Source organism: Bos mutus, chromosome 20, assembly GCF_027580195.1.
Source record: "Bos mutus isolate GX-2022 chromosome 20, NWIPB_WYAK_1.1, whole genome shotgun sequence".
Lineage (NCBI taxonomy): Eukaryota > Metazoa > Chordata > Mammalia > Artiodactyla > Bovidae > Bos > Bos mutus.
This window is the reverse complement of record NC_091636.1, coordinates 19878477-19903682: the sequence shown is the minus strand read 5'-3', so window position 1 is coordinate 19903682 and position 25206 is coordinate 19878477. Positions and strand designations below refer to the sequence as shown.

The following is a 25206-nucleotide window of genomic DNA, read 5'->3' as shown; positions in this document are numbered from 1 at the left end:
TGTAGTTTATTTGACTTCCCAAAAGTGTCTGGAAATGCCATATTCAAAGGCCATCTTCTTTTTATTTTAAAACCAAAAAGCATGAAATGTAAAATTCAGGAAATGTTATTATAAACACGTCTGGGACACTGATAATCTACATATATGTGAATTTAAACACAATCAAATAAATACAGAAAGTATAAATATATAATTTGGTAATAAACGCTTTCACTAAAATCTTAGCACAGATTTTTCTTTGTTCACAATTTCTATAAATATACAAAAATGCTTCATTAAAAACTTGAACAACAAAGTGAAAAAAATCTTTTAGAATGTAAGATTTTCTAATACAATGCTGAACTTGAATAGGTTTATTTCTTAATTATTAAACTATGAACGGTTCAAAAATCACCGCCAGTAGCCTGGTGTAAACAATTCACTACAAAAAGCCCTAGTGAAGGTTCTACAGGTTTTTAAAATGTGTTCCAAAAACAAATCTACCATGGTTGATGAAATGTTTGTCCTGGATTCTAGAAGAAAGAGTCACTGCTATCTAATGCCCACTGTTATCCCTGCCTTGCCCCCAGTCTATTCCATTTTGGGAACATCATCTGAAACTCAGTATTATGCAAAGTTACAGACTAGATGCAAGACTAGGGCTTCCCTGGTGGTTCAGATAGTAAAGAATCCACCTGCAATGAAGGAGACCTGGGTTCAATCCCAGGGTCGGGAAGATCCCCTGGAGAAGGGAATGGCTACCCACTCCAGTATTCTTACCAGCAGAATTCCATGGACAGAGGAGCCTGAGGGGCTACAGTCTATGGGGTTACAAAGAGTCAGACATGACTGAATGACTAACACTTTCAATATTACAGTGTATAAGATGCAACTTTTATATAAGTACATTCAGTTAAGTTTAATGTTATGATTTTTTTTAATGCTGAAAATTAAATACTATCTGATTCAACTCCCTGATATATTGGAAATCATATAAGCTTTCAGGTTTGAGCTCTCCTAATAGCATAAACATTCAGGCTTCTTACAAACCATTCATCTCAAGATTAGATTAAAAACAAGTATCACTTTCAAAGTGAAAGTGAAGTCACTCAGTCGTGTCCGACTCTTTGCGACCCCATGGACTGTAGCATACCATGCTTCTCTGTCCATGGGATTTTCCAGGCAAGAGTACTGGAGTGGGTTGCCATTTCCTTCTCCAGGGGATCTTCCCGACCCAGGGATCGAATCTGGGTCTCTCTCATTGTAGGCAGACGCTTTATCCTCTGAGCCACCAGGGAAGCCCAAGATCACTTTCAAGATGGACTCAAAGGTCATGCATGTCTGCCAGGTGGTTCAGATTTACTCTCAGGTGATAGGAAGCCACTGAAATGACCGGGTTCCCAAATACCTGTCTCTTAATCTCATGTTATTATTTTTTCCTTGCCTGAATCCAACTATTCCTACAGTTTTAGTGATCACCTATATTAAGATGGCTTCCAAATTTGTACTTCAATTGCTGACATGTTTGGAAGTGCAGATCTGAGTACACAACTGCCTAATTATAAAGCTGCCCTCTTATAAGCAACAAATTATGTATTCTTTCATCAACCCCACCCAAAAGGCTGCTTATGTGTTTTCATTAGTCCCTGTTAGCCTCCATTTGCATGGATCAATACACCACCATTCACCAGTTCTCCAGAATTAAAACAACAAAATCATCTTTGGCCTCTCCTCTTTTCTTTCCCTTCTATCAGTCCAATTCATTACCAAGTCCCAAAACTTTGCTAAACCAAACTTTTCTTTCCTTTTCCTTCACTTCAGTCCAGTAAAATCTCTCTCTAGGATCAGGGTAAATCCAGCAATGCTCTCACCTAGTAGAAACTGTAGTTCCTTCCTTTCCCCTCGAACTCATCTTTTGCAGAGCTTCCAGAGCCATTTCTCTAACAGCTCTAATTATGTCACAAACTTCTCTCTGTTGAAAAGCTTTCAGTGGTTACCTACTACCTCATAATGAAGTATAAACTTCAAACCTATGTAAGGTCTTTTATAAGCTGACCTTGTCTATCACCTCACTAGAACAGCTTTCCACTGTTCTTCTGCACTGAAGTCTACCCACATGGGACTCACCTTCTCATCTCTGTGGTGTTTCCCATCTCTTCCCACCACTGACCAGGAATACTCCCCTACCACTCTTTGTGAAATCCTATTTATCCTTCAAGGTGCTGATCAAATGTCTCCAGCTACTTATCTCCCTAAATTCTCCCAGTACAATCAAACATAAAGCACTCTCTTCCTTCTCTAGCACAGCCCAACAGTCTGAAAGTTGTTTCTTATTAAAAAAAGGTAAACATCTACCCTCTGATCTAAATTCTGAGTTAAAGGCTATACAGATGAGCCTAATCCTTTTCTACACCACAATTTTTCAAATACTTGAAGCCTCTCCTAAAACTAATCTTCACAGGGTAAACCTGCTCAAGACTTGCAGGTAATAAAACTTATGGACATAATCTCTAGAAAATTTCGTCATCATAACTATTCCTGTCTGGACTCTTTAGATTTCCAAGCATCTCTTCTAAAGTGTGGTGCCCCAAAATAAACACAATACTCAAAAGACAAAAACAGGTGCTTTTGCAAATTATGCACAATATTCACCTCACCCTGCCAAATCTGGATACTCACAATGTCTATTAGCAAATTAACAGCTCAAAATAGTTCAGTTAATAAATTTGTTAGTTTTTAGGGGTGCAGATGTTTAATAAATGTGCAAAAAAAGAAGCGAAAATAACAAACCAAGGTTCAAAAAGGTTCCTGTAAGAATGAAGTATAAAATACAAGAATTTATCTTAGAAAGGAAGAGAATTACCTTTTGAAACATGAGATAAGTGGAACTGGATGGATAAAAACTCAAGTAAATTACATATAAGAAGGGTGCAATAACAAAGGAATTTTCTAGATAAACTTTAAGGAATCTTTTACTAAATAATCTATTCTAGAGCAGGCAAATTTTCAGTAAAAAATATGTTAATCAGTACTTTGTTATCAAAAATGCCAAATGCATGCAATGCTCTTAATCTTTTTATCTTGAAATGTCAACAGGTTTGTTTTTTTTTAAGTTAAAATTTCAACAATTCTAAACTTAAATTCAGCTGACTGGATAATACTCAAGACTTATTTTGAACTACATAACAACACATTTTTCCCTTATTAAATAATATCCTATGTAGAAAATACAGTAGTTCTTTGATGACTAGCACCAGAGTAATTAACTGAATTAAAAGAAAAATTAATTTCCTCCAAAGGGTTCTTAAACACTACTCATTGGTGGTGTTCAATTTATGCAATTCAAAGAAAACTCCAGGAGACCTGTAAGAAGCACCTTTCATATCCAGGAAATAAAAAAGTTAGATGACTTATTTTTGGAAAAGTCGCTTGAAAACAAACTAAAAATATTTTCCCTTGCTTTACAGCAGAAGACTTAGGAAATGTGTAATGGTATTTACAGACTGTACAACATATCTGTGCCACAGTCCTCAACTATCCAAGAACTGAGACACACCGAGATATTAAACAGGTGCATACAGTGATTATACTACATTATTAATAAAAGCTGAATTTTTCCCACAATCAAGAAAATCAACTCTACAATCAAGAGTACCTGGATTCAAAATATCAAGCTAACTGAAGTATAAATCAGCATATGCTATGCTATGCTAAGTCACTTCAGTCGTGTCCGACTCTGTGTGAACCCATAGACGGCAGCCTACCAGGCTCCCCTGTCCCTGGGATTCTCCAGGCAAGAACACTGGAGTGGGTTGCCATTTCCTTCTCCAATGCATGAAAGTGAAAAGTGAAAGTGAAGTCGCTCAGTCGTGTCTGACTCTTAGTGACCCCATGGACTGCAGCCTACCAGGCTCCTCCGTCCATGGGATTCTCCAGGCAAGAGTATTGGAGTGGGGTGCCATCAGCATAAGCACTTTGGAAAACAACTTGGTATTATAATAAAATTAAACATATCCTTTGACTCACAAATTATTTTAAAGAATACACATGATTTTGCTAATTTAAGTCTTTCTTTAATGATACTATATTTTCAAAGAAATGAAACTAATACAAACTTTTTTAATGGTCAAAAGACTTAACAGATACTTCACCAAAGACCCATGGTTGGCAAATAAGCATATGAAAAGATTCTTAACATCCTCAGTCATTAGGAAAATGGAAATTAAAACCACAATGAGATAACCCTAGCTACCTATTGTTGTTTAGTCACAGGTCATGCATGTCTGATTTTTGTGACCCCATGGAGTGGGGTCTGCAAGGCTCCTCTGTCCATGGAATTTCCCAGACAAGAATATTAGAGTAGGTTTCCATTTCCTTCTCCAGGGGATCTTCCAGACATAGGGATTGAACCCTCATCTTCTGTATTGGCAGGTGGGTTCTTTACCACTGCACCACCAGGGAAGCCCATGTATCTTAAAGTGAGTGCAACAGGGTCTTGGGAGTGCAAACTCGAGGGAAAGGTAACGTGGGGTCTGGTGATGGGATCTCTTTTCCACACTGTCAGTGAGTGATGGGATCTCTTTTCCACACTGTCAGTGAGCATGACCTACTTTTGTCCGAGAGGAAGGTGACGCTTGGGGCCAACGCTGGAGCCACTTTAAAACTGACAGAACCTAGTTCTGGTGAGAATGTGAAACTAGAACTTTCATGTGTTGCTGGCAGGAATGCAATATGGTACAACCAGTTCGGAAAACAGTTTCTTATAAAGTTAGTTATATATATATTGATACATTTACCACAAAAGACAGCAATCCCATTCCTAGCTGTTCACCCAAGAGAAATTATGTTCATTGGAAATCCTGTATGGGAATTTTTATAGAGGCTTTCTACACAGTCACCAAAAACTGGAAACCACCTACAGGTCATTCAGCAGGTGAATGGATAAACTGTGGTAAACCTGCACAATGGAATTGGAATACCACTTAGTAACAAAAAGGAACTACTGACACATGGACGAATCTCAACTGCATCATGCCACATGAAATTAGCTAGACTCAAAAGACTGTATCTTCTCTCCATTTACATGACATTCTGGAAAAAGCAAAACTATAGGAACATAAATCAGCGGTTGCCAACAGCAGGGTATGCAGTGAGGGAAGGAACTACTAAGGGGTAAGAGGGACTTCTGGGGGTGATGCAACTGCTCTGTATCTTGATTCTGGTGACATTTATGACTGTCAAATATCATAAAATCATACATCAAAAAGGATGAATGTTACCATATGTAAATTATACTTTAGATCAACCCAATGTTTTTATATATTTTTTTAAATTTATTTATTTTAATTAGAGGCTAATTACTTTGAATCCCCCTCCCACATCCCTCCCCATACCATCCCTCTGGGTCATCCCAGTGTACCAGCCCCAAGCATCCTGTATCCTGCATCATGGAATTTAGAAAGATGGTAACTATAACCCTGTATGCGAGACAGCAAAAGAGACACAGATGTATAGAACAGTCTTTTGGACTCTGTGCGAGAGGGAGGGGGGGATGATTTGGGAAAATGGCACTGAAACATGTATTATATTATATTTGTTTTTACTGTTACCTGACCATTTATGAAAAATAAACATCTTTCCCTCTGTTTGCAATCTTTCAAGAAATACTTCACCACCATGCTAGGTTCTTTGTGGACTTTTTTAAGAAAGAAATATTTCCTGCCCTGATACAGTTTAAACGCTCATTAGGGAAACAAGCCTAAGGTATTAAAATAATTTACAGAAAAAGGTTAGGCAAAACAATTTTGAGTAATAATAAATATGCTTTACATGTGCTCTACGAGGAAGAAAAAATTTCCTCTATCAAGAGTTATACGAAGTGAATGAAATACCACTTTCAAAGGTCTTAGTGCTTCTCAATATTATTATCATCTCTTTCAAGTAAGGATCCTGATACTTGGGAGGACAAATACTTTGTCCGTGATCCCTCAATTAGACGTCAAAGCTGAGATTCTAGAACCCAAGCCTTTCTGACCCCAAAGCCTGAGATTTTCTGCATCCTGGTAATGCAAAAACACAGAGGAGATTACTGCCACGTGGTGTGATTTCAAGGACCAGGAACGCCCCCTACCTCCGCAAACACCAAGACTTTACCGCAAGATTCCTACACAGAAACACGAATAGCGCCATGTATCTTAAAGTGAGCGCAACAGGGTCTTGGGAGTGCAAACTCGAGGGAAAGGTAACGTGGAGTCTGGTGATGGGATCTCTTTTCCACACTGTCAGGGAGCATGGACCTACTTCTGACAGTTTTGTCCGCGAGAAAGGTGACGCTTGGGGCCAACGCCGGAGCCACTTTAAAAGGTCAATACCAAGAAAGAGGAGAGCAGAGGCGCTCAAAATAACATCTCTTCAATTTCCCCACGACCCTCGGTCGCAAGGTGGGCACTGGCGACCAGGGAGGAGGAAAGGTACGTCCCTATCTCTCCCTGGACCCTTTGGTTAAAACCTCCCTGGACTTGTCCCTATCTACACTGCCGATCGCAAGGACCCACACAGGGCGCCGGCAAGACTCCCGGCGCTGGGCGGAGGAGTGTGCGGAGCTAGCGCCGCGGGCGCCGGGCTCAAGACCTAGACGCTGCGGCGCAGGGACTCAGGCACTTGGCGGGCCACTCAGTGACAGCCCGACTGCAAGCAAGTGGCGAGCGCGGAGGGCGCGGCGGGGTGAACAAACTCGACTGACCACTCTGCTGATTACCACTAGTGCCGCACGTCGTTTTCCGACCACCCAACCGCTGCCCTCGCTCTCATCTCACCTCTCCAGTTCTTGTACTCCGGGATATAATAGTATTTGTTCCCGAACCGGTCTGTGCCCACTTGCTCTTTCACTTCCTTTGACAGTGCTCTCCGTATGACGCCGAACAAACGCTGAGACCAACCCATGCTGCTCCACCAGCTCCCGCGCGGGTGGCGGCAGGATCTGGCAGGATCTGCCAGGACCTCCGCAACCAAAGCGGGAACGCCCCCGCCGCTGACCCCGCCCACCAACGCCGAGGCTTCCCACCCACCTCCATCCGCGTACTCTCTAATAAAGGCGCTCTCCATTGGTCGGATGGCATCACGCTTAACCAATGGGAGGCTTCGCTACTACAACCCCGCCTCCGAGTTCTGTCATGGCAGCGTCCAGTTCTCAAGCCAATGTGAAAGAACGGGATGCTAGGGTTCTTGTCGGCTCGACAAGCGGGTTTAGAAGACCCTCTTCGCCTCCGGAGAGCAGAGTCCACACGGAGGTAAAGAGAGCCTTACTTTTTTCTCTAACATGCTAGTTAAAATGTAGACCAAGACTGTGTTAGCCTTGCCTCACACTTTTCCTCCTCATTATTACTTTCCTGCCACCACACTGGGCTTTACTCTTCTGCTCTGTGAGTTGAGAAAACAAGTTACCTTTTATACACCCATAGGCAACTGGGTGCGAAAGCAGGCTCGGGTGAGGGCGCTTTACATCAAAATGAGGATATTTTAATTTTATTTTATTCCTTTTCTCTCATGCTTTCTCTCCGCCTCCCAGGGAATAACTATCGTTCAAGAATTTATTCTTTAATTTCATTCAGCGTATTTAGTGAGGTCCTACCATGTGCCAAGCAATATGTTGAAGGCCGAGCATAGGCCAGAAATTGAACAAAATTTAGCGTGACTCGAGGCAGAGAACTGTGAGGAGAGGGCCATTGACAAGAGATGAAGCTGGAGAAGTAGAGGGGGCTAGATGGGGAAGAGCCTTGTATGCTTGGTTATGGGGTATGACGATCAGAAAAAGGTGACGACTATTGCATTTTGTCATCAGCTTGGAGAATGGATTGAAGTTGAAAGCAAGAGTGGGAACCAAGTTAGGTAACTGTTGCAAGGAGAGTGTTGATGGAAGCCTGAGCCAGGGTTGTGGCAGCTGGAACCAAGAGGGTGAAGATATTTGAAAAATAGCTAAGAAATAGAATCACAGGTCTTTTTTTCAGCCCTATGAAGAGTGTTGTCTTATATATTGTATTTACACACATTGTAAGCTCCACTGGACAGTTACAATTTTTGTTTTCAACCATCAAACATATTTTAAGGAAAAGAATAATCTGTTTAGACCAGTATCATTTCTGTTGCTGTCTCTTCATTCCTGATAGCCCAAGTTTCCTTCTTATATCACTTTGCTTCTGTCTGAAGAACTTTGTTTAGCAATTTTTATAGAGCAAGTCTTGATGGCTCTGTAGTTTGTGGAAAGGAATCTGCAGTCATTTGAACCATTGTTTCTCTATAGGTAATTTGTTATCCTCTGATTGCTTTGAAATTTTCTTTGTTTTTGTTTTCAGCAGTTTGATTTTTTTTTTTGCAACTCTTTTTTTTTTTAAATTGAAGTATACCCAGGTGTCACAATGGTAAAGAATCCACCCATTGATGCGGGAGACTTAAGAAACATGGGTTCGATCCCTGGGTCAGGAAGATCCCCTGGACGAGGGCATGGTAACCCATTCCAGTATCCTTGCCTGGAAAATCCCATGGACAGGGGAGTCAGGCAGGCCACAGTCCATGGGCTCGCAAAGAATCAGACATGACTGAGTGACTGAGCACACACACACACCGTTGATTTATAATGTTGTGCCCATCTCTGCTGTACAGCATGGTGACTCAGTTGTATACATATATACATCTATGTATGTACAATATATACATGAATGTATACGTATATACTGGAGAAGGCAATGGCAACCCACTCCAGTACTCTTGCCTGGAAAATCCCATGGACAGAGGAGCCTGGTGGGCTGCTGTCTCTGGGGTCACATAGAGTCGGACACGACTGAGCGACTTCACTTTCACTTTTCTGCATTGGAGAAGGAAATGGCAACCCACTCCAGTGTTCTTGCTTGGAGAATCCCAGGGATGGGGGAGCCTGGTGGGCTGCCATCTATGGGGTCGCACAGAGTCGGACACAACTGAAGCACCTTAGCAGCAGCAGCAGCAGCATACATATATACATTCTTTTTTAATATTCTTTTCTATTATGGTTTATCACAGGATATTAAATATATTAAGTTGGTACAAAAGTAATTGCCATTTTGGACCATAAATTTTAAATCATTATGTGCTGTGTTTAGTTGCCCAGTGTTGTGTCTGACTCTTTTCGACCCCGCGGTCTGTGGCCCATCAGGCGCCTCTGTCCATGGGGATTCTCCAGGCAAGAATACTGGAGTGGATTCCTGTGCCCTCCTCCAAGGGGTCTTTCCAACTCAGTGATCAAACCCAGGTCTCCCACATTGCAGGCAGATTCTTTACCATCTGAGCCACCAGGGAAGCCCAAGAATACTGGAGTTGGTATCCTATCCCTTCTCCAGGGTATGTTCTGACTCAGGAATTGAAGCAGGGTCTCCTGCATTGCAAACAGATTCCTTACCAGCTGAGCTACCAGTGAAGCTCAAACTAGGGTCAAATACATGTTTATTAATCAAAATAGTAACCATTACATACAACACATTTTTGCCAACAAGAAATAGGTTTGTTTGAAAATCTGTGCTTCAGGATTTGATGAATTCTTGGAAAGCATTTTCTGCCTCCTGCTGGTTGTGAAAGCGTTTTCCCTGCAAAAAGTTGTCAAGATCCTTGAAGAAGTGGTACTAGTCATTTGGCAAGAGGTCAGGTGAATATGATGGATGAGGCAAAACATCATAGCCCGATTCTTTCAGCTTTTGAAGCATTGGTTGTGCGACGTGTGGTCAGGAATTGACATGGAGAAGGATTGGGCCCTTTCTGGTGACCAGTGCCGGCTGCAGGCCTGGTAGTTTTCAGTGCATCTCATCAATTTGCTGAACGTATTCTCAGACATAATGGTTTCGCCAGAATTCAGAAAGTTGTCTTGGATCAGACCAGCAGCAGACCACCAAACAGTGGCCATGACCTTTTTCTGGTGCAAATTTGGCTTTGGGAAGTGCTTTGGAGCTTCTTCTTGGTCCAGCCACTGAGCTGGTTATCTCTGTCATATAAATTCCACTTCTCGTCGCACGTTGCAATCTGATCAAGAAATGGTTCTTTGTTTTTGCATAGAATAAGAGAAGATGACACTTCAAAACGATGATTTTTTTTTTTTTTTTTTGTGATCAGCTCACGAGGCACTCACTTATTGAACTTTTTCACCTTTTAGTTTGCTTCAAATGCCGAACAACTGTAGAATGATTGACATTGAGTTCTTCAGCAACTTCTTGTGTAGTTGTAAGAGGATCAGCTTCGATGATGACTCTCAATTGGTCCTAGTCAACTTCTGATGGCTGGCCACCACACTTCTCATCTTCAAGGCTCTCGTCTCCTTTGAAAAACTTCTTGAACCATGACTGAACTGTACATTTTCTAGCAGTTCCTGGGTCAAATACATTGTTGATGTTGCAAGTGGTCTCCATTGCTTTACAACCCATTTTGAACTCAAATAAGAAAATCATTTGAATTTGCTTTTTGTCTAACATCATTTTCATAGTCTGAAATGCATATAAAATAAATAGAAAGTAATAAGTCATTAGCAAAAAAAGATAAAGCAAGAAATGTGAATTAAAATAATTTGTAACAACCACATTTATTTAAGAATGTATTCCAATATCAAATGGCAAAGTTCAACAATGCAAAACTGCAATTACTTTTGCACCAACCTAATATTTAGCAATCAGTGTGACATGGAAAGCAGCCAATCAAAATGGATTCTGGCCATTGATGACCAGTATGTGATGTCTCATAGCAAAGAGATTGGAAAAATGATTTTAAAAGACACCAGGACTCATTCTTTTCCTTACCCTCCTTACCCCAATTTCCTCTGCCTTCCCCTATATCTCTACTCTTTTACTTCTTTTCCCTTCACCCGCTCTCCTTCACTTTGTCTCTTCTTCCTCTTTTCTCCCCTATTCTCGTCACCGCCTTGGCCCAAGAGTCCCCAAGACCTCCCCAGGTTTGAGGATTCTCTAGAAGGACTCAGTATGCAGCATATAGTTGTACCAAATTACTCATAATTATGATTTATCACAGTGAAAGTATACAAGGTAAACTTACAGGAGGGAAAGGCACATGGATGACTTGAGAAGGAAACCAAGCACAAGCTCCCAGTGGAGTTGCATAGGACATGCTTAATTTCTTTTTTTTTTCCACACTTAATTTCTTTAGCAATGAATTGTGATAGCATAGATGAAATCTCTATCAGAGAAGTTCATTACAGACTCAGTGCCTAGAGTTTGTAAGTACAAACTGGCCACATAGGCACTTTCTGCTTAGCATGTTCCAAAATTCCAGACTCCTAGAAGGCATGTAAGAATTCATAATGTACACTGTTTGCTTCAAATAGTTTAGGCACAATGAGCCATTCTTACCCAGAAATAATGGGAACCCTCCTGAAATCCCAGAAGGCGGGTAAGGGCCAGTCTTACAAGCAGGCCTTTTTAAGGATAGTAGCCTCAGGCCTGCCGTTGTAATTATTTTTTGCATACCTTGCCTCCTTCCACACAAACCCTACCCCTGTTTCCCTGTTGTAGAACCCTCCCCTTTCCCTTTCCCTTGGCCCCTTCTCTGGTTCCCAAATGATACAGATTTGAAGTATTTAGGTTGGGTAGAGGTAGGCTACCTAAAAGGCAGGGATTAGATTGGTCTAGAGTGAGATTTCACAGGCTAAGAAAAAAAAAAAAAGAAAATCAGAAACAAAAGCAAGCAAGACTATATCAAACTAAAAGCCTTCTGTACAGCCAAGGAAACCGTCAACATGGTGAAAAGACAGCTTACACTATGGGGAAAAAGATTTTCAAACCGTTTATCTGATAAGGGCTTAATATCCAAAATATATAAAGAACTCATTCAACTCAATAACAAGAGGAAAAAATTAAAAATGGACAAAAAAAAAAAACCCTGAATATGCATTTTTCCTAAGAAGATATACAAATGACCAACAGGTACATGAAAAGATGTCCAACATCACTAGTCATCAAGGAAGTACAAAAACAACAGGCAACACCCCACACCTATTAGAATATCTGTTACCAAAAGGAAAAGACATAACAAATGCTGGACTGGATTTAAATGCTGTAGAGAATTTAAAACCCTTGTGCACTGTTGGTGAGATTTATAAATTGGTACAGCCGCTGTGGAAAACCATTATGGAGGATGCTCAGAAATTAAAAATAGAGCTACTGTATGATCCAGCAATTTCACTTCTGGGAATATATCCAAAGGAAAGGAAAGCAATAACTTGCAAAGGTGTCTGCACCTCCATGTTCATAGCAGCTTTATTTACAATAGCCAAGACATGGAAAACTAAGTGTCCATCTATGGATGAACAGATAAAGAAGTTGTGTTCCATATATTCAATGAAATATTATTTAGCTACAAAAAGTGAAGAAACCCTGCCATTTGCAGCTACATGGATGGACCTTGAAGGCATTATGCTAAATGAAATAAGTGTGACAAGGAAAGACAAATACTGTATGAACTCATTTAAATATGTGGAATCTTAAAAACTCATAGAAAAAGAGATCAGACTTATTACCAGAGTCAGGGAGTGGTAGGAGGAAGAATTGGAGGAAAGTGGTCAAAAGGTACAAAATTCCAGTTATAAATACGTAGTACTAGGGGTGTAATGTACAATATAATTGGTTATAGTTGACACTGAAGTATGATGTATAGGAAAGTTGTTAAGAGAGTAAATCCTAATAATTCTCATCACAAGGAGAAATTTTTTTTTGTTTTTTTCTTTTTGTTGTATTTGTATGAGATAATGGATGTTAGCTGATGGATGTTAGATGTTGATGTTACTATTGTAATCATTTCACACTGTATGTAAGTTAAGCCATCATGCTGTACATCTTAAGCTTATTAATGATGTATTTATGTTTCAATAAGTCTAAGGAGAAAAAAAATCTTATTTAAATTAGCATCATTTTGATCAATAATGAATGTAGAAGTCATTTAGTTACATTAGCCTAATTGCTTTTTAACATCTAAAAGATTGAGACAGGTTCTAATAGTTAACATTCACTAGGCACTTACTGTCTCGGAGAAGGCGGTGGCACCCCACTCCAGTACTCTTGCCTGGAAAATTCCATGGACGGAGGAGCCTGGTAGGCTGTAGTCCATGGGGTCGCTAAGAGTTGGACAAGACTGAGCTACTTCACTTTCACTTTTCACTTTCATGCATTGGAGAAGGAAATGGCAACCCACTCCAGTGCTCTTGCCTGGAGAATCCTGGGGACAGGGGAGCCTGGTGGGCTGATGTCTATGGGGTCGCACAGAGTCGGACACGACTGACGTGACTTAGCAGCAGCAGCAGGTACTTACTGTATGCTGAGCCTTGTTATGAGCCCTTTGTATGTTTTAACTCATTTAACCTTAATGTCCTCACCAGGATAATGATGTTTTATAGTTACTGAATATCAGAAATTTCATTCATCTTGATTTGTGTGAGTACTTGTTAATCACTTTTATTTATATTTAATGTTATTTATTTAAATGTGCTTATTTATTGAGTTGAACATACTCATTTTATATTTCTGTAAGAAACAATTCAGGGAAATTTTTTTAAACTGTAATTTAAGCTTTTGTTCACTAGATGTCCTCAGTTAAGTTTTAAGTTACAAGAATTTAGCTTTTGGTTCATGAAAATTTGTTTCAGGTTCTAGATATCTAAATTAAAATTAGTAAAATACACTGTTTAAATAAGACATAAGATAATTAAGATAATGCTTCAGGAGAAACTCTTTACATGTAATTGTTAATACTCTTAATACTTCAAAAATTTGTATAAGGCTTTTAATAATCTGTAAACATCCTTGGATGTATGTTAGGAGATTTAAGCATTGTATTTAAGCCACTTTTAACTTCGTGTAATTTTGGTGAAATAAGGACATTTTAATGTTAAATTGCTTTCCTGTTGTTTAGTTTTATCTCCCCCCCCCCACTTCTGTTAAATTACTTTTCAGGGGAGCATAGTTGCTTTCCAGTGTTGTGTTAGTCTTTGCTGTCCAACAAAGTGAATCAGTTATATGCGTACTTGTATCCTCTCTTTTTTAGATTACGTTCCCATTTAGGTCACCACAGAGCACTGCATAGAGTTCCCTGTTCTATGCAATAGGTTCTCATTAGTTATCTATTTTATACGTAGTAGTGTAGACGTGTCAACCCGTCTCCCAATTCATGCCACAGCCCCTTCCCCCCTTGGTATCTGTACCTTTGTTCTGTACATCTTGGTCTCTTATTTCTGCTTTATGAATAAGTTCATCAGTACCGTTTTCTAGATTGCATAGTCAAGTGATAAATTATATGATATTTTTTTCTTTCTGACTTACTTTACTCTGTATGACAGTCTCTAGGTCCATCCATTTCTCTGCAGATGACACAATTTCATTCTTTTCTATGGCTGAGTTACATTGCATTGTATATATGTAGCACATTTTCTTTATCCGTTCCTGTGTTGATGGATATTTAGGTTGCTTCCATGTCATGGCTATTGTAAATAGTGTTGCAATGAAGATTTGGTGCATGTATCTTTTTCAACTATGGTTTTCTCTGGATATGTGCCCAGGAGTGAGACTGCTAGGTAATATGGTAGGTCTATTTTTAGTTTTTTAAGGACCCTCCATAGTGGTTGTACCAGTTTACATTCCCATCAACCGTGTAAGAGGGTTCCCTTTTCTCCACACCCTCTGCAGCATTTATTGTTCATAAATTTTTTTTTTTGATGATAGCCATTCTGACTGATGTGAGATAATACTTCATTGTAGTTTTGACTTGCATTTTTCTAATAATTAGCAATGTTGAACATCTTTTCAGGTGTTTATTGGCCATCTGTATGTCTCTTTTGGAAAAATGTCTGTTTAGGCCTTCTGCCCATTTTTTATTGAGTTGTTTGTTTTTTTTGATATTGAGCTCTATGAGCTGTTCGTATGTTTTGAAGGTTATCAGTTGCTTCATTTGCAAATATTTTCTCCCATCCTGAGGGTTGTCTTCATTTTGTTCATGGTTTCATTTGCTGTACAAAAGCTTTTAAGTTTAATTAGGTCCCATTTGTTTTGTTTTATTTTCGGTACTCTAGAAGGTGAATCAGAAAAGATCTTGCTGTGGTTTATGGAAAGAAGTATTATGCCTGTATTTTCCTGTAACAATTTTATAGTGTCCATCTTTACATTTAGGTCTTTAATCCATTCTGAGTTTATTTTTGTGTATGGTGTTAGAGCCTGTTCTAATTTTATTCTTTTACATGTAGATGTCCAGTTTTCCCAGCACCACTTATTGAAGAGACTGTCCTTTCTCCATTTTGTAGTCTTGCCTCCTTTGTCATAGTTAGGTGACCATACATGCATGAGGTTTATCTCTGAGCTTTTTATCCTGTTCCATTGCTCTATATTTCTGTGCCAGAACTATACCATCTTGATTAATATAGCTTTGTGGTATAGTCTGAAGTCAGGAAGCTGATTCCTCCAGCTCCATTTTTCTCGCTCAAGATTGCTTTCGCTTTTCAGGGTCTTTTGTGTTTCCATACAAATTGTAGAGTTTTTTCTTTTAATTCTGTGAAAAATGCCATTGGTAGTTTGATGGGGATTGCATTGAATTGGTAGATTGCTTTGGGTAGTATAGTCATTTTCACAATAATGATTCTTCCAATCCAGAAACATGATATGTTTGTCCATCTGTTTGTGTCATTGATTTCTTTCATCAGCATCTTATAATTCTCTGAGTATAGATCTTCTACCTCTTTAGGTAGGTTTATGCCTAAGTTTTTTATTATTTTCGTTGTGATGGTAAATGGGATTGTTTCCTTAATTTCTTTTTCTGATCTTTCGCTGTTAGTGTATAGGAAAGCAAGAGATTTCTGTTTATTAATTTTGTGTCCTGCAACTTTATCAGATTCATTGATGAGCTCTAGTAGTTTTCTGGTGGCATCTTTAGGATTTTCTAAGTGTCGTATCATGTCATCTGCAAACAGTGACAGTTTTACTTCTTCTTTTCCAATTTGGATTCCTTTTATTTCTTTTTCTTCTCTGATTAGCATCCCTAGGACTTCCAAAACTATGTTAAATAATAGTGGTAAGAATGGACATTCTTATCTTGTTCCTAATCTTAGAGAAAATGCTTTCAGTTTTTTACTATTAAGAATAATGTTTGCTGTACGTTTGTCATATATGGCCTTTATTATGTTGAGGTGGGTTTGCTCTATGCCCACTTCCTAGAGAGTTTTTATCATAAATGTGTGTTGAATTTTGTCAAAAGCCTTTTCTACATCTATTGAGGTGATCATATGGTTTTTATTTTTTAATTTGTTAATGTGGTATATCACATTGATTGATTTGTATATATTGAAGAATCCTTGCATCCCTGGAATAAATCCTGCTTGATCATAGTGTATGATCCTTCTAATGTGTTGTTGGATTCTGTGTGCCCTCCCTTTTAATTTTTATATATATATATTTTTAGGGTTTTGGGACTGGAGTTAAACAAAGACAGAGATGTTGAAAGGATCCATTGCAGTGGAGTTAACACCCTTGACATTGAACCTGTTGAAGGGAGATAGTAAGTTTATTATATAATCATTTCTGTTCCTAAGTGAGATCCAATAAAATCTTGCTTTCAGATTAATTTTGTAAAATTTCATAAAAATTAATAAAAATTCTAAATTGTCACATTTAAATCTGGCATTATTAATTGCAAATAAATACAGAACACTGAACCTATGAAATGTTGCCAAATATTTCCAAAGTACTTTAATATAAATATATTCATTGTTAAATCAACAAATATTGAGTTTTGGTTTTTTGTTTTGATGCAGAGAGCATGTAAGTGCTGAGGTATGTCTTTAGGAGCTATTTCAAAACAGTTGTTGCTCTCAGATAGTCCTGTGGGAAAACAAATATAAGAAGCAGAAGTATATGAAGCACACCAGACTTGTACTTGACTTCCTCCTGGCTTTATATTTATTAGCTGTGTGGCCTTGAGCAATTTGTGTAACCTTTCTAATTCACAGTTGCCTTAGCTACGCAATGTAAGAACAATACCTAATTAACAAGTTTGTTGTGAAGATTAATTATGATAATATGTATAACATGATTAGCATAGGACATGGCATATTGTAAATGATTGCCACCATTTTGTTAATCAAAGCATTATCACCTAGGCTTTAAATCCGTTTTCCATGCAACAGCTGAAGTGCTTTGAAAAATGCAAATATGTACATGCCACACACACATCCCCACCCACTTAAAGCTCATCTACCCCACATTACTTTTACCAAAATGTTTAAAACCCTTGTCCTTCAATTAGGACAAGTATAAACGTAACTAAAGAAGTGTGTCTTGTTATGTTTTGTTTAGCATTTGCCGCAAATCATTGTATTATAATGAGGCATTATTATTTACATTAAAATAAGCCAGGGTGGGTTTAATAGAATTCAATTTTTTAAATTTCTAGCTTCTGTCATGGTCTCATCTAGTATATGAGAAACATGTACAGTGAACAAATTCTAACTTTTAACACATGGTTAAATGTAAAAGATGACATTTGATCATTTATTTTTTTCCTAACCTTTTCTAGGCTGAACATACTACCTCTCAATCAAGTACAGCTGTGGGACATTTGCTTGTAAAATAATCCTGACATAAGCAGCAAGGGATAGCTGATTTCTTTTGGTCTTGGGTGCTGGTGGGATAGTGATCAGTTGTTTGACCTGTAAAGTTCATGAATCCAGTAGGCTACCAGTTGGGAGAGTTAGTGAGAAATATGGAAAGTTATGGATTATATGTGCATTAAATATGTGTGAGAAATACAGGCCAAGGAGTCTTTGCAGAGCATATACAGAAAAGTCAAGATTCTTACTATAGTAGTTTCCCCTTTTATTGTATAGTGAAAATCTACAACTGTTTCATTGTTTGCTAAGACTTGTATTTTGCATTAAGCCCTTTTGGCAGCGAAGAGAAATAAAAAGCAAAATGGGTGTTTAATGGAAAATTAAATATAGGTCTTCTTTTTCTCACAAAAATCAACTCACATATAACTTGCTGAAAACACTTATTCATATTTATCAACTACCTTACAGTTAAGTAACATTGCCATTAGATACTTCAACTACAAAGTCCGTTTAATTACAGTAATGTTCAGGGTTTTTTTCACCCAATTAATGTAATCAAAAGAAAGCTTTTGGAAGTCACTCTGCTGCTGCGGCTGCTGCTGCTGCTAAGTCGCTTCAGTCGTGTCCAACTCTGTGCGACCCCATAGATGGCAGCCCACCAGGCCCCACCGTCCCTGGGATTCTCCAGGCAAGAACACTGGAGTGGGTTGCCATTTCCTCCTCCAATGCGTGAAAGTGAAAAGTAGCAAAGGTGAAACATCTGACCTTACTATAAATACGATTTAAATTAACTTTAAAAGTTGAACTTTGAAAACAGTTGTTTTTCCATTGATAATACATATAGTGCTGTGGTTAAAAAAAAAAAAAAAAAAAAAACTTTTACAAAGCTCAAATGTTCAGCAAAATGTTTCTGGAATTAGAAATGGTACACATATAACTCACAACTATTTCCAAGCAAGCTGAAACATTGTTTCAACTAAAGTAAAAAAGCTGTAGTTGTTAAACTTTACAAAGATTTCTGGATATACACAATTAGAATAACCAACCCGCAAAATTTTGTAATGAAGCTAATGTTAAAAATTTTTTAAAACTCTTCAGGATAGCTTTACTGCCCTATCATCAATCAGATATAGAACTGTGTGAACAAAGAACTTTGAAGAAGTACTTTTAAATTAACCTAATTGTTCTACATATCAATATTGAATGTTTCTTAAAACAGGTCTATAAATCAGTGCTTCTTGGACATGCTGCTATTTCATGAATCCTTCATAACTGGTTCATAACATGATAAGGCACTTGTATCAGAATGTAAATTATTAAGTCTTTAAGCACAGTTTTGATGAGCTAGAATTTTTTTGTAGCGAGACTTTCTCAGTGAAGAAAGAACTGTGATCATTTCTGGTGCAAGCTCCTTACATGGCACTAAAATAACAGAGAAACCAAAGGTGGCAAAATTAAAGGAAAAATGATTACTTATAACAAATTTAAGTGATCAGATATCCCTGCAAACCTCAAAATATGGATGAATGAGAGCAACACACTTAACTACAAGATAACTACAACAACACAGATAACTACAAGATCTGTGTGGTATCAGCATCTATACCAGGCGGGGTAATAAAACCAGTGGGGCATCTAATAGACCTGATAAGTTCAAAGTAACTGACAGCTACTTGAAAGCTCAGCAAGTCAATTTGAGTACAACAGTTGAAACTGGGAAAGGATTGTGTACTCTTGATGTGCAAGGGGTTCACAGTAAGACCCAAAAGGGCTGGAGTAATCTAGCCCCTGTAATCTCTCCAGCTAACCAACTAAAGATGCCCTGATAGATGAACCCCATGTTGAGGAGAAACTGTTTGGAATAGAATCCAAAGTGAGAAGTACAGAAATGATAGAAACAGAAAAAAGATGAGTCAGATAAAAATTGGAGAGATGACTAGAACTTGGAAATCTGAAAATTAGCTGCCATATTCTGAACATCTTATTTTAAAAAGAAGAGGAGGAGGATGTTCTAGAGATACAAATTTTAAATATTGCCAAACTAAACCTCCCTTTTAAAAGTTTAAGAAAATTAATTTTATATAAAAATGAGCAAAAGGATAGGATTAAGGTCAAAGTTCATACAAAATTACTTTAATAACAAAATAAATAATGTTCCTATAAACAATATATTTGTGCCAGAAAGATATGTCCACAAAGTAGATGAGAACTGTAACCTGATATTTTAAAAATAGCTAAAAGTAATTTTTAAAAGATACAGTGTATGAAAGAATAGCATATGTTATAATTAGAAAAACTGAGAAATGAGATGATCAAACTCTAGAAAAAATTAGGAAAAAAAGTTAAATACAAGAGGTGATACCTTAGAAATAGAAGCAAATAAATACAAGAGGAAACATAAAAATCAAAAAGAGATGGAGATAGGAAAAGGAGTCAAGAGAATCAGGTATATGTAGAAGATAGGCAAAGAATATCCAACATACATATAAGAGGAGTGTACAGAGAAGAAACCAAAGGAAGAGAGTGGAATAAAGACTAAAGGAAACATTGTTAGAATGAACAAAATCTGAAACTACTACATATAAGGGAAGAAAATCATATGGTAACCACAGACTTTGATTTTGAGCTTTAAGCTCAAAGAAATGAAGTTTCTTATTTAAGATGTTCAAGGAAATAAAATATGAGTCAAAGATTTTATATCCAACCAGACTGGTTTTCAAGTACAAAAGGACTAATTGTTAGTAATATACAAGAATTCAAGGAATATTGTTCTCATTAGTCCTTTCTTAAGAATCTACCAGAGAATAAAATTAGAGAACAAGAATGAATAGAGAGATGCACCAGAATTGATGGTTAGCAATAATATTAGCAAATAGCAATACTTTCTATAGATTCATAAATATTTACATATAGATAGATTAAATTCATAGATCTATGTGTCTTCTCCACTAGATTATAAACTGGGGAGTCAGGAATCATGCCTGTCTTGTTCACAGTTGTATTAGCATAATGCCTAGCATATTGTAGAAGCTCAAAGTTGAATGAGTTGAAGTAAATGTGTTTATAATGGAGGGAACAAATCTAACACTTACTGATGCCCTATTTTTTTTTCTTGCCAGGCAGTGTAAAAGACTTGTGTACGATTTATCTTTATTTCAGCTTTATGATTTAGGTGAAAATGTTCCCCTTTTCATAAATAAACAAGCTTAAATGAAGTAACTTGCCCAGGGTCAGATAGTAATATCTGTAATATTCCATCAGTAATAACTGGTCTGTCTGATTCCATTTTCATTTAACACAATTATAATTGGGACATTTAAAATGACTTTGTAATGTCTTACTTTCTGAAATGAGAAATATCTTTTGCCATCTTGTTTCTTCTATTCATTTTGGTATCTTGAAGGTAAATTTTAACTGATCACAGATTAAATCTATCTATCTTCATTTTTCCACAAATATTAGATTAAAGATTTTAGCTTATTGTAGTCTGCTAATGAAGATTTACTCTGTATTTTGGGCATAATAAATTTGAGAGTTTGTGGATCAGTAATTTTCAGAAATATGTAATCATAAATGAACTATATAAATGATAAATTAATTTGAACTTTTTTATTATTAGCATGTTATCAGGTGGTTCAGATGGTGTGATTGTGCTTTATGATCTTGAGAACTCCAGCAGACAACCTTATTACACGTGTAAAGCAGTGTGTTCCGTTGGCAGGTGTGTATTAAAAATGTAATTCATGAATTTATAAACATTTGAGTATTTTTTGCATCAAATGCAAAACATGAAATATGAATGTTTCAAGCAAATTGTTCAAATGATATATTTACGTAGTTATCCCTTGACATCTTGCAAGTAATAACTGAAATTCGAATATTGCTCTTTTTTAAAAAATTTTTAATTGAAGGATAATTGCTTTACAGAATTTTGTGATTTTCTGCCGTACATCAACAACAATCAAAACAACAACAACAACAAGATCATAGGTTCACCTCCCTCCCAAACCTCCCTCCCATCTCTCTCCCCACCCTACCCTTCAGCCTGTCACAGAGACCCTGTTTGAGTTCCCTGAGTCATACAGCAAATTCCCATTGGCTATCTGTTATACTGTATTGTAAATTTCTGTGTTACTCTCTCCATACATCTCCCCTTCTCCCTCCTCTCCTCCCACCTTCAGTTCTCTGTGTCTGTTTCTCCATTGCTGCCCTGAAAATAAATTCATCAGTACATCTCTTCAGAGTCCATATATATGTGTCAGTATACGATATTTATATTTCTCTTTCTGACTTACTTCACTCTGTATAATGGGCTCTAGTTTTGTCCACTTCATTAGAACAGATTCAAATGTGTTCCTTTTTATGGGTGAGTAGTATTCCATTGTATTTATGTGCCACAGCTTCTTTATCCATTCATCCTCACTGGATATCTAGGTTGCCTCCATGTTCTGGCTGTTGTAAACAGTGCTGCAGTGAACATTGGGGTACATGTGTCTTTTTCAGTTTTGATTTCCTCAGGGTATATGCCTAGGAGTGGGATTGCTGGGTCATATGGCGGTTTTATTCCTAGCTTATTAAGGAGCCTCCATACCATCTTCCATAGTGGCTGTATCAGTTTACATTCCCACCAGCAGTGTAAGAGTGTTCCCTTTTCTCCACACCCTCTCCAGCACTTATTGTCTGTAGACATGATGATGGCCGACTGGTGTGAGGTGGTATCTCATTGTAGTTTTGATTTGCATTTCTCTGATAATGAATGATGTTGAGCATCTTTTCATGTGCTTGTTAGCCATCTGTATGTCTTCTTTGGAGAAATGTCTCTTCAGGTCTCTTTGATATTGCTGTTTTTAACTTATGACTTCTCCAAAACAACTTGGGCATCAGTTTTCAAAAGGACTTTAAGACTTTTGATTATGGTCTTTTTGTTCTCCACCTACATGGCACACCTCAATAACTAATTTTAGTTTTTAGAGTACTTAGCATAAGATTCATTTAAGTCTTTCTAGCTAAATATAAACACAAATTAGTTTTTTCAACTATTAGTAGAACAAAAAGATTAATAGCTAGAAGCCATAATGTACTAGCTTCTAGCCAGTACAAAACACACACAAAACACACACACCCCTCTTCTCTTACCTACTTACTTAAAGCTGCCTGACTTAACGTACTTTTCTACCTTGAATTTCTTTGGCTGTTTAATAAAGTGTTTTACGATTTTAATTTGTTCATAGTAGTCACTTAATTCTTTCTTGTCTCCTGTATGTGATCTGATTTTAAGCAGACCTTGAAATAACAGAGAGAATAAGAGTTGAAAAAACGTTTTCAAGAGGAAAAAACCTCATGAACATTAATATCTGCAACTGCTATGTATTAAAGCTGTTTCCAAAGCACTAGAATAGATACATAAGTTCGTGGAATATTTGTGAGGAGAATTATGATTATTTCTTGGCTTTGACACTTCACTTTGGAAATACAGATTTAAGGAAACTATTTCTCTGAGCCTGTGACAAAACTATTCTGCCTTAGAGATAATTATACTTGGCCTATTATTCTTGTAAGTTTTTTTATGAGACTTAAATGAAATATTATCTTCAAAAAGCATATTAAAATTGTAAAGCCGCTATAAATGGGAAGCAGTATAATTATAGATAGACTTAGTACAAAACAAGATACCACCTCAAGTACTCTGGAACTTGGTTCTAAGAGTCTCATACCATTTTATACTCTCTCTACTCCCACCAAACAAACAACAACAACAAAAGATCTAAATTCTAAAGTGTAAGGCAGCCATTAATTAGTTTAATTCATCTTTGTCTTATTTTATCTTAGCTATTACTTTGACATTGTTTAATTTGTTATATGGTAAAATAGTATCTTCATATATACCACATGCTATATAATATTATTCCATTAGTGGCTGTGATTTGCTTTTCTGTTATGTGAGGTCAAGTAAATGCTTAGGACATCAATCTTACTTATGACTTTCTTCTTAGATTCAAAGTCTTATCTTCAAAACCATCACTTTGAATGTAAATGGGCATATAGTAAGCATCCTTACAAAATGAGTTAAAGTAGCATTTTACATCCGAAGACTTTATATGACTTTAAAAAATAATTTCAATAAAAATTGATACTAAATTAATGTGGCTTACACTGTTTCCTAATAGTTACTTTCGCTTTATTTAATATGTTTATTCTTGAGCACCAAAAAGATTCATTAACTCAAATTTTTGTTAAATGTTAAGGAGAATGATATATCACACATAGTAGGAGATTGATATAATATTTTGTACTCTTTTAAAATATAAAATATAAATGAACTTTTATTTGTGATCACTACATTAAGGATTTATTTGAAATTAAATAATCTCTGTGTAGATTCTTAGGAACAAATAGAGACCAGTTCTCTTTATCTTCAGCAGAAATTTACTGGAAAGATATTTCATATCTCACATAATGGCAGGAAGGTAGAAGAAACAAATGTAGAAAGCAGAAAATAAGAGAAACCAGAATAAGAGAACACAGTCAAGGTCATACCACACAAACAACTGAGTTTGGGATCTGCTGCATATCACCGACACAGACTCTTGACTCCACAACTATGAATAATTGCTAATATATCCCTGGTTTGCATTACTAGCTGGAGTTTTGGAGTCCCAGGCAGGATTGATTAAGCCCAGGACACGCTCGTGCCCTCACTGCCCAGAGCAAGAGAAAGAGAATATATGGAGTCTCTTTGTTTTCTGTTATTTGTTGTTGTTTTAGTCGCTCAGTCATGTCTTGACTCTTTTGCGACCCCATGGACTAGCCCACCAGACTTCTCTGTTCATGGGATTCTCCAGACAAGAATACTAGAGTGAGTTGCCATTTCCTTCTTCAGGGAATCTTCCCTACCCAGGGATCGAACCCACATCTCCTGCATTGCAGGTAGATTCTTTACTGCTGAACCATACTTGGAGTCTCTTGCTCTCTGTAACAAGAGGCAAGGCCCTGCCTTTCAATAAAGGGAATTTTCCCCCAAAAGGTAGAGTTTGAATGTTCAGTCAAGAAAAGAGCACACATCCACTACAATCTACCCATTTGTCTGTCCAATATCAGTATATACCTTTCTTCCCGTACTACCCTTCTTTTAAAAAAGTAAGTTTCATCCTAACCTAATGCAAATATCTATTACTTGATGTAGATTTTTACAAAAAATAATTACAAAAATGTAATTATTCCCTTCCCCAAAAAGCTGATTCCAAGTGTATTTAGTTACCACATCCAGTTCAAGATAATCTCTATTTTTCCTCTAGTTTCATGTGTTCTTATATTAGGATTATGCAATTTGTAGGCTCAGTTTGTACATAATCTGTATAAAATAATCGAGGTAAGAGAGAGGAAAGAAAGGGGAAATTAGTTAAAATATTTACATGACATAGAAAGTAAGAAAATATGGATAGGTACTGCAGTTGTCTTTTGCAGTTGTCTCAAGGCCAGAAATGGCACATAAAGCTTTTCTTCTTCATATTCTTATTTCTTCAAGTAGCAACACATGTATTTGAGGCCCTTTATCCTGTATTGTAATCTAAACTTTCAGCTTAAAGAATCAGAACTCATGATGGGCCTGTCTGTTT

The 25206-nt window shown here is 37.3% G+C and overlaps 2 protein-coding genes across 3 annotated transcripts in view; one reads left to right on the top strand and one right to left on the bottom strand.

The window, feature by feature from the left end:
• The window catches only part of NDUFAF2 (NADH:ubiquinone oxidoreductase complex assembly factor 2), a 172032-nt gene extending 165018 nt beyond the window's left edge, over positions 1–7014 (bottom strand). Inside the window, exon 1 of the mRNA XM_005889060.2 lies at positions 6795–7014. Within this exon, the coding sequence (XP_005889122.1) occupies positions 6795–6921 (127 nt within the window). The 5' untranslated portion in view covers positions 6922–7014. The remainder of the gene's footprint in view (positions 1–6794) is intronic.
• Positions 7015–7138: 124 nt separating this feature from the next.
• ERCC8 (ERCC excision repair 8, CSA ubiquitin ligase complex subunit) overlaps positions 7139–25206 on the top strand; it is a 50998-nt gene continuing 32930 nt past the window's right edge. The window contains exons 1-3 of one of the 2 annotated variants that reach the window (XM_005889059.2): positions 7139–7268; positions 16444–16539; positions 21210–21311. In XM_005889059.2, the coding sequence (XP_005889121.1) occupies positions 7192–7268; positions 16444–16539; positions 21210–21311 (275 nt within the window). In that variant the 5' untranslated portion in view covers positions 7139–7191. The remainder of the gene's footprint in view (positions 7269–16443; positions 16540–21209; positions 21312–25206) is intronic. The other variant, XM_070357830.1, reaches the window with a different exon arrangement.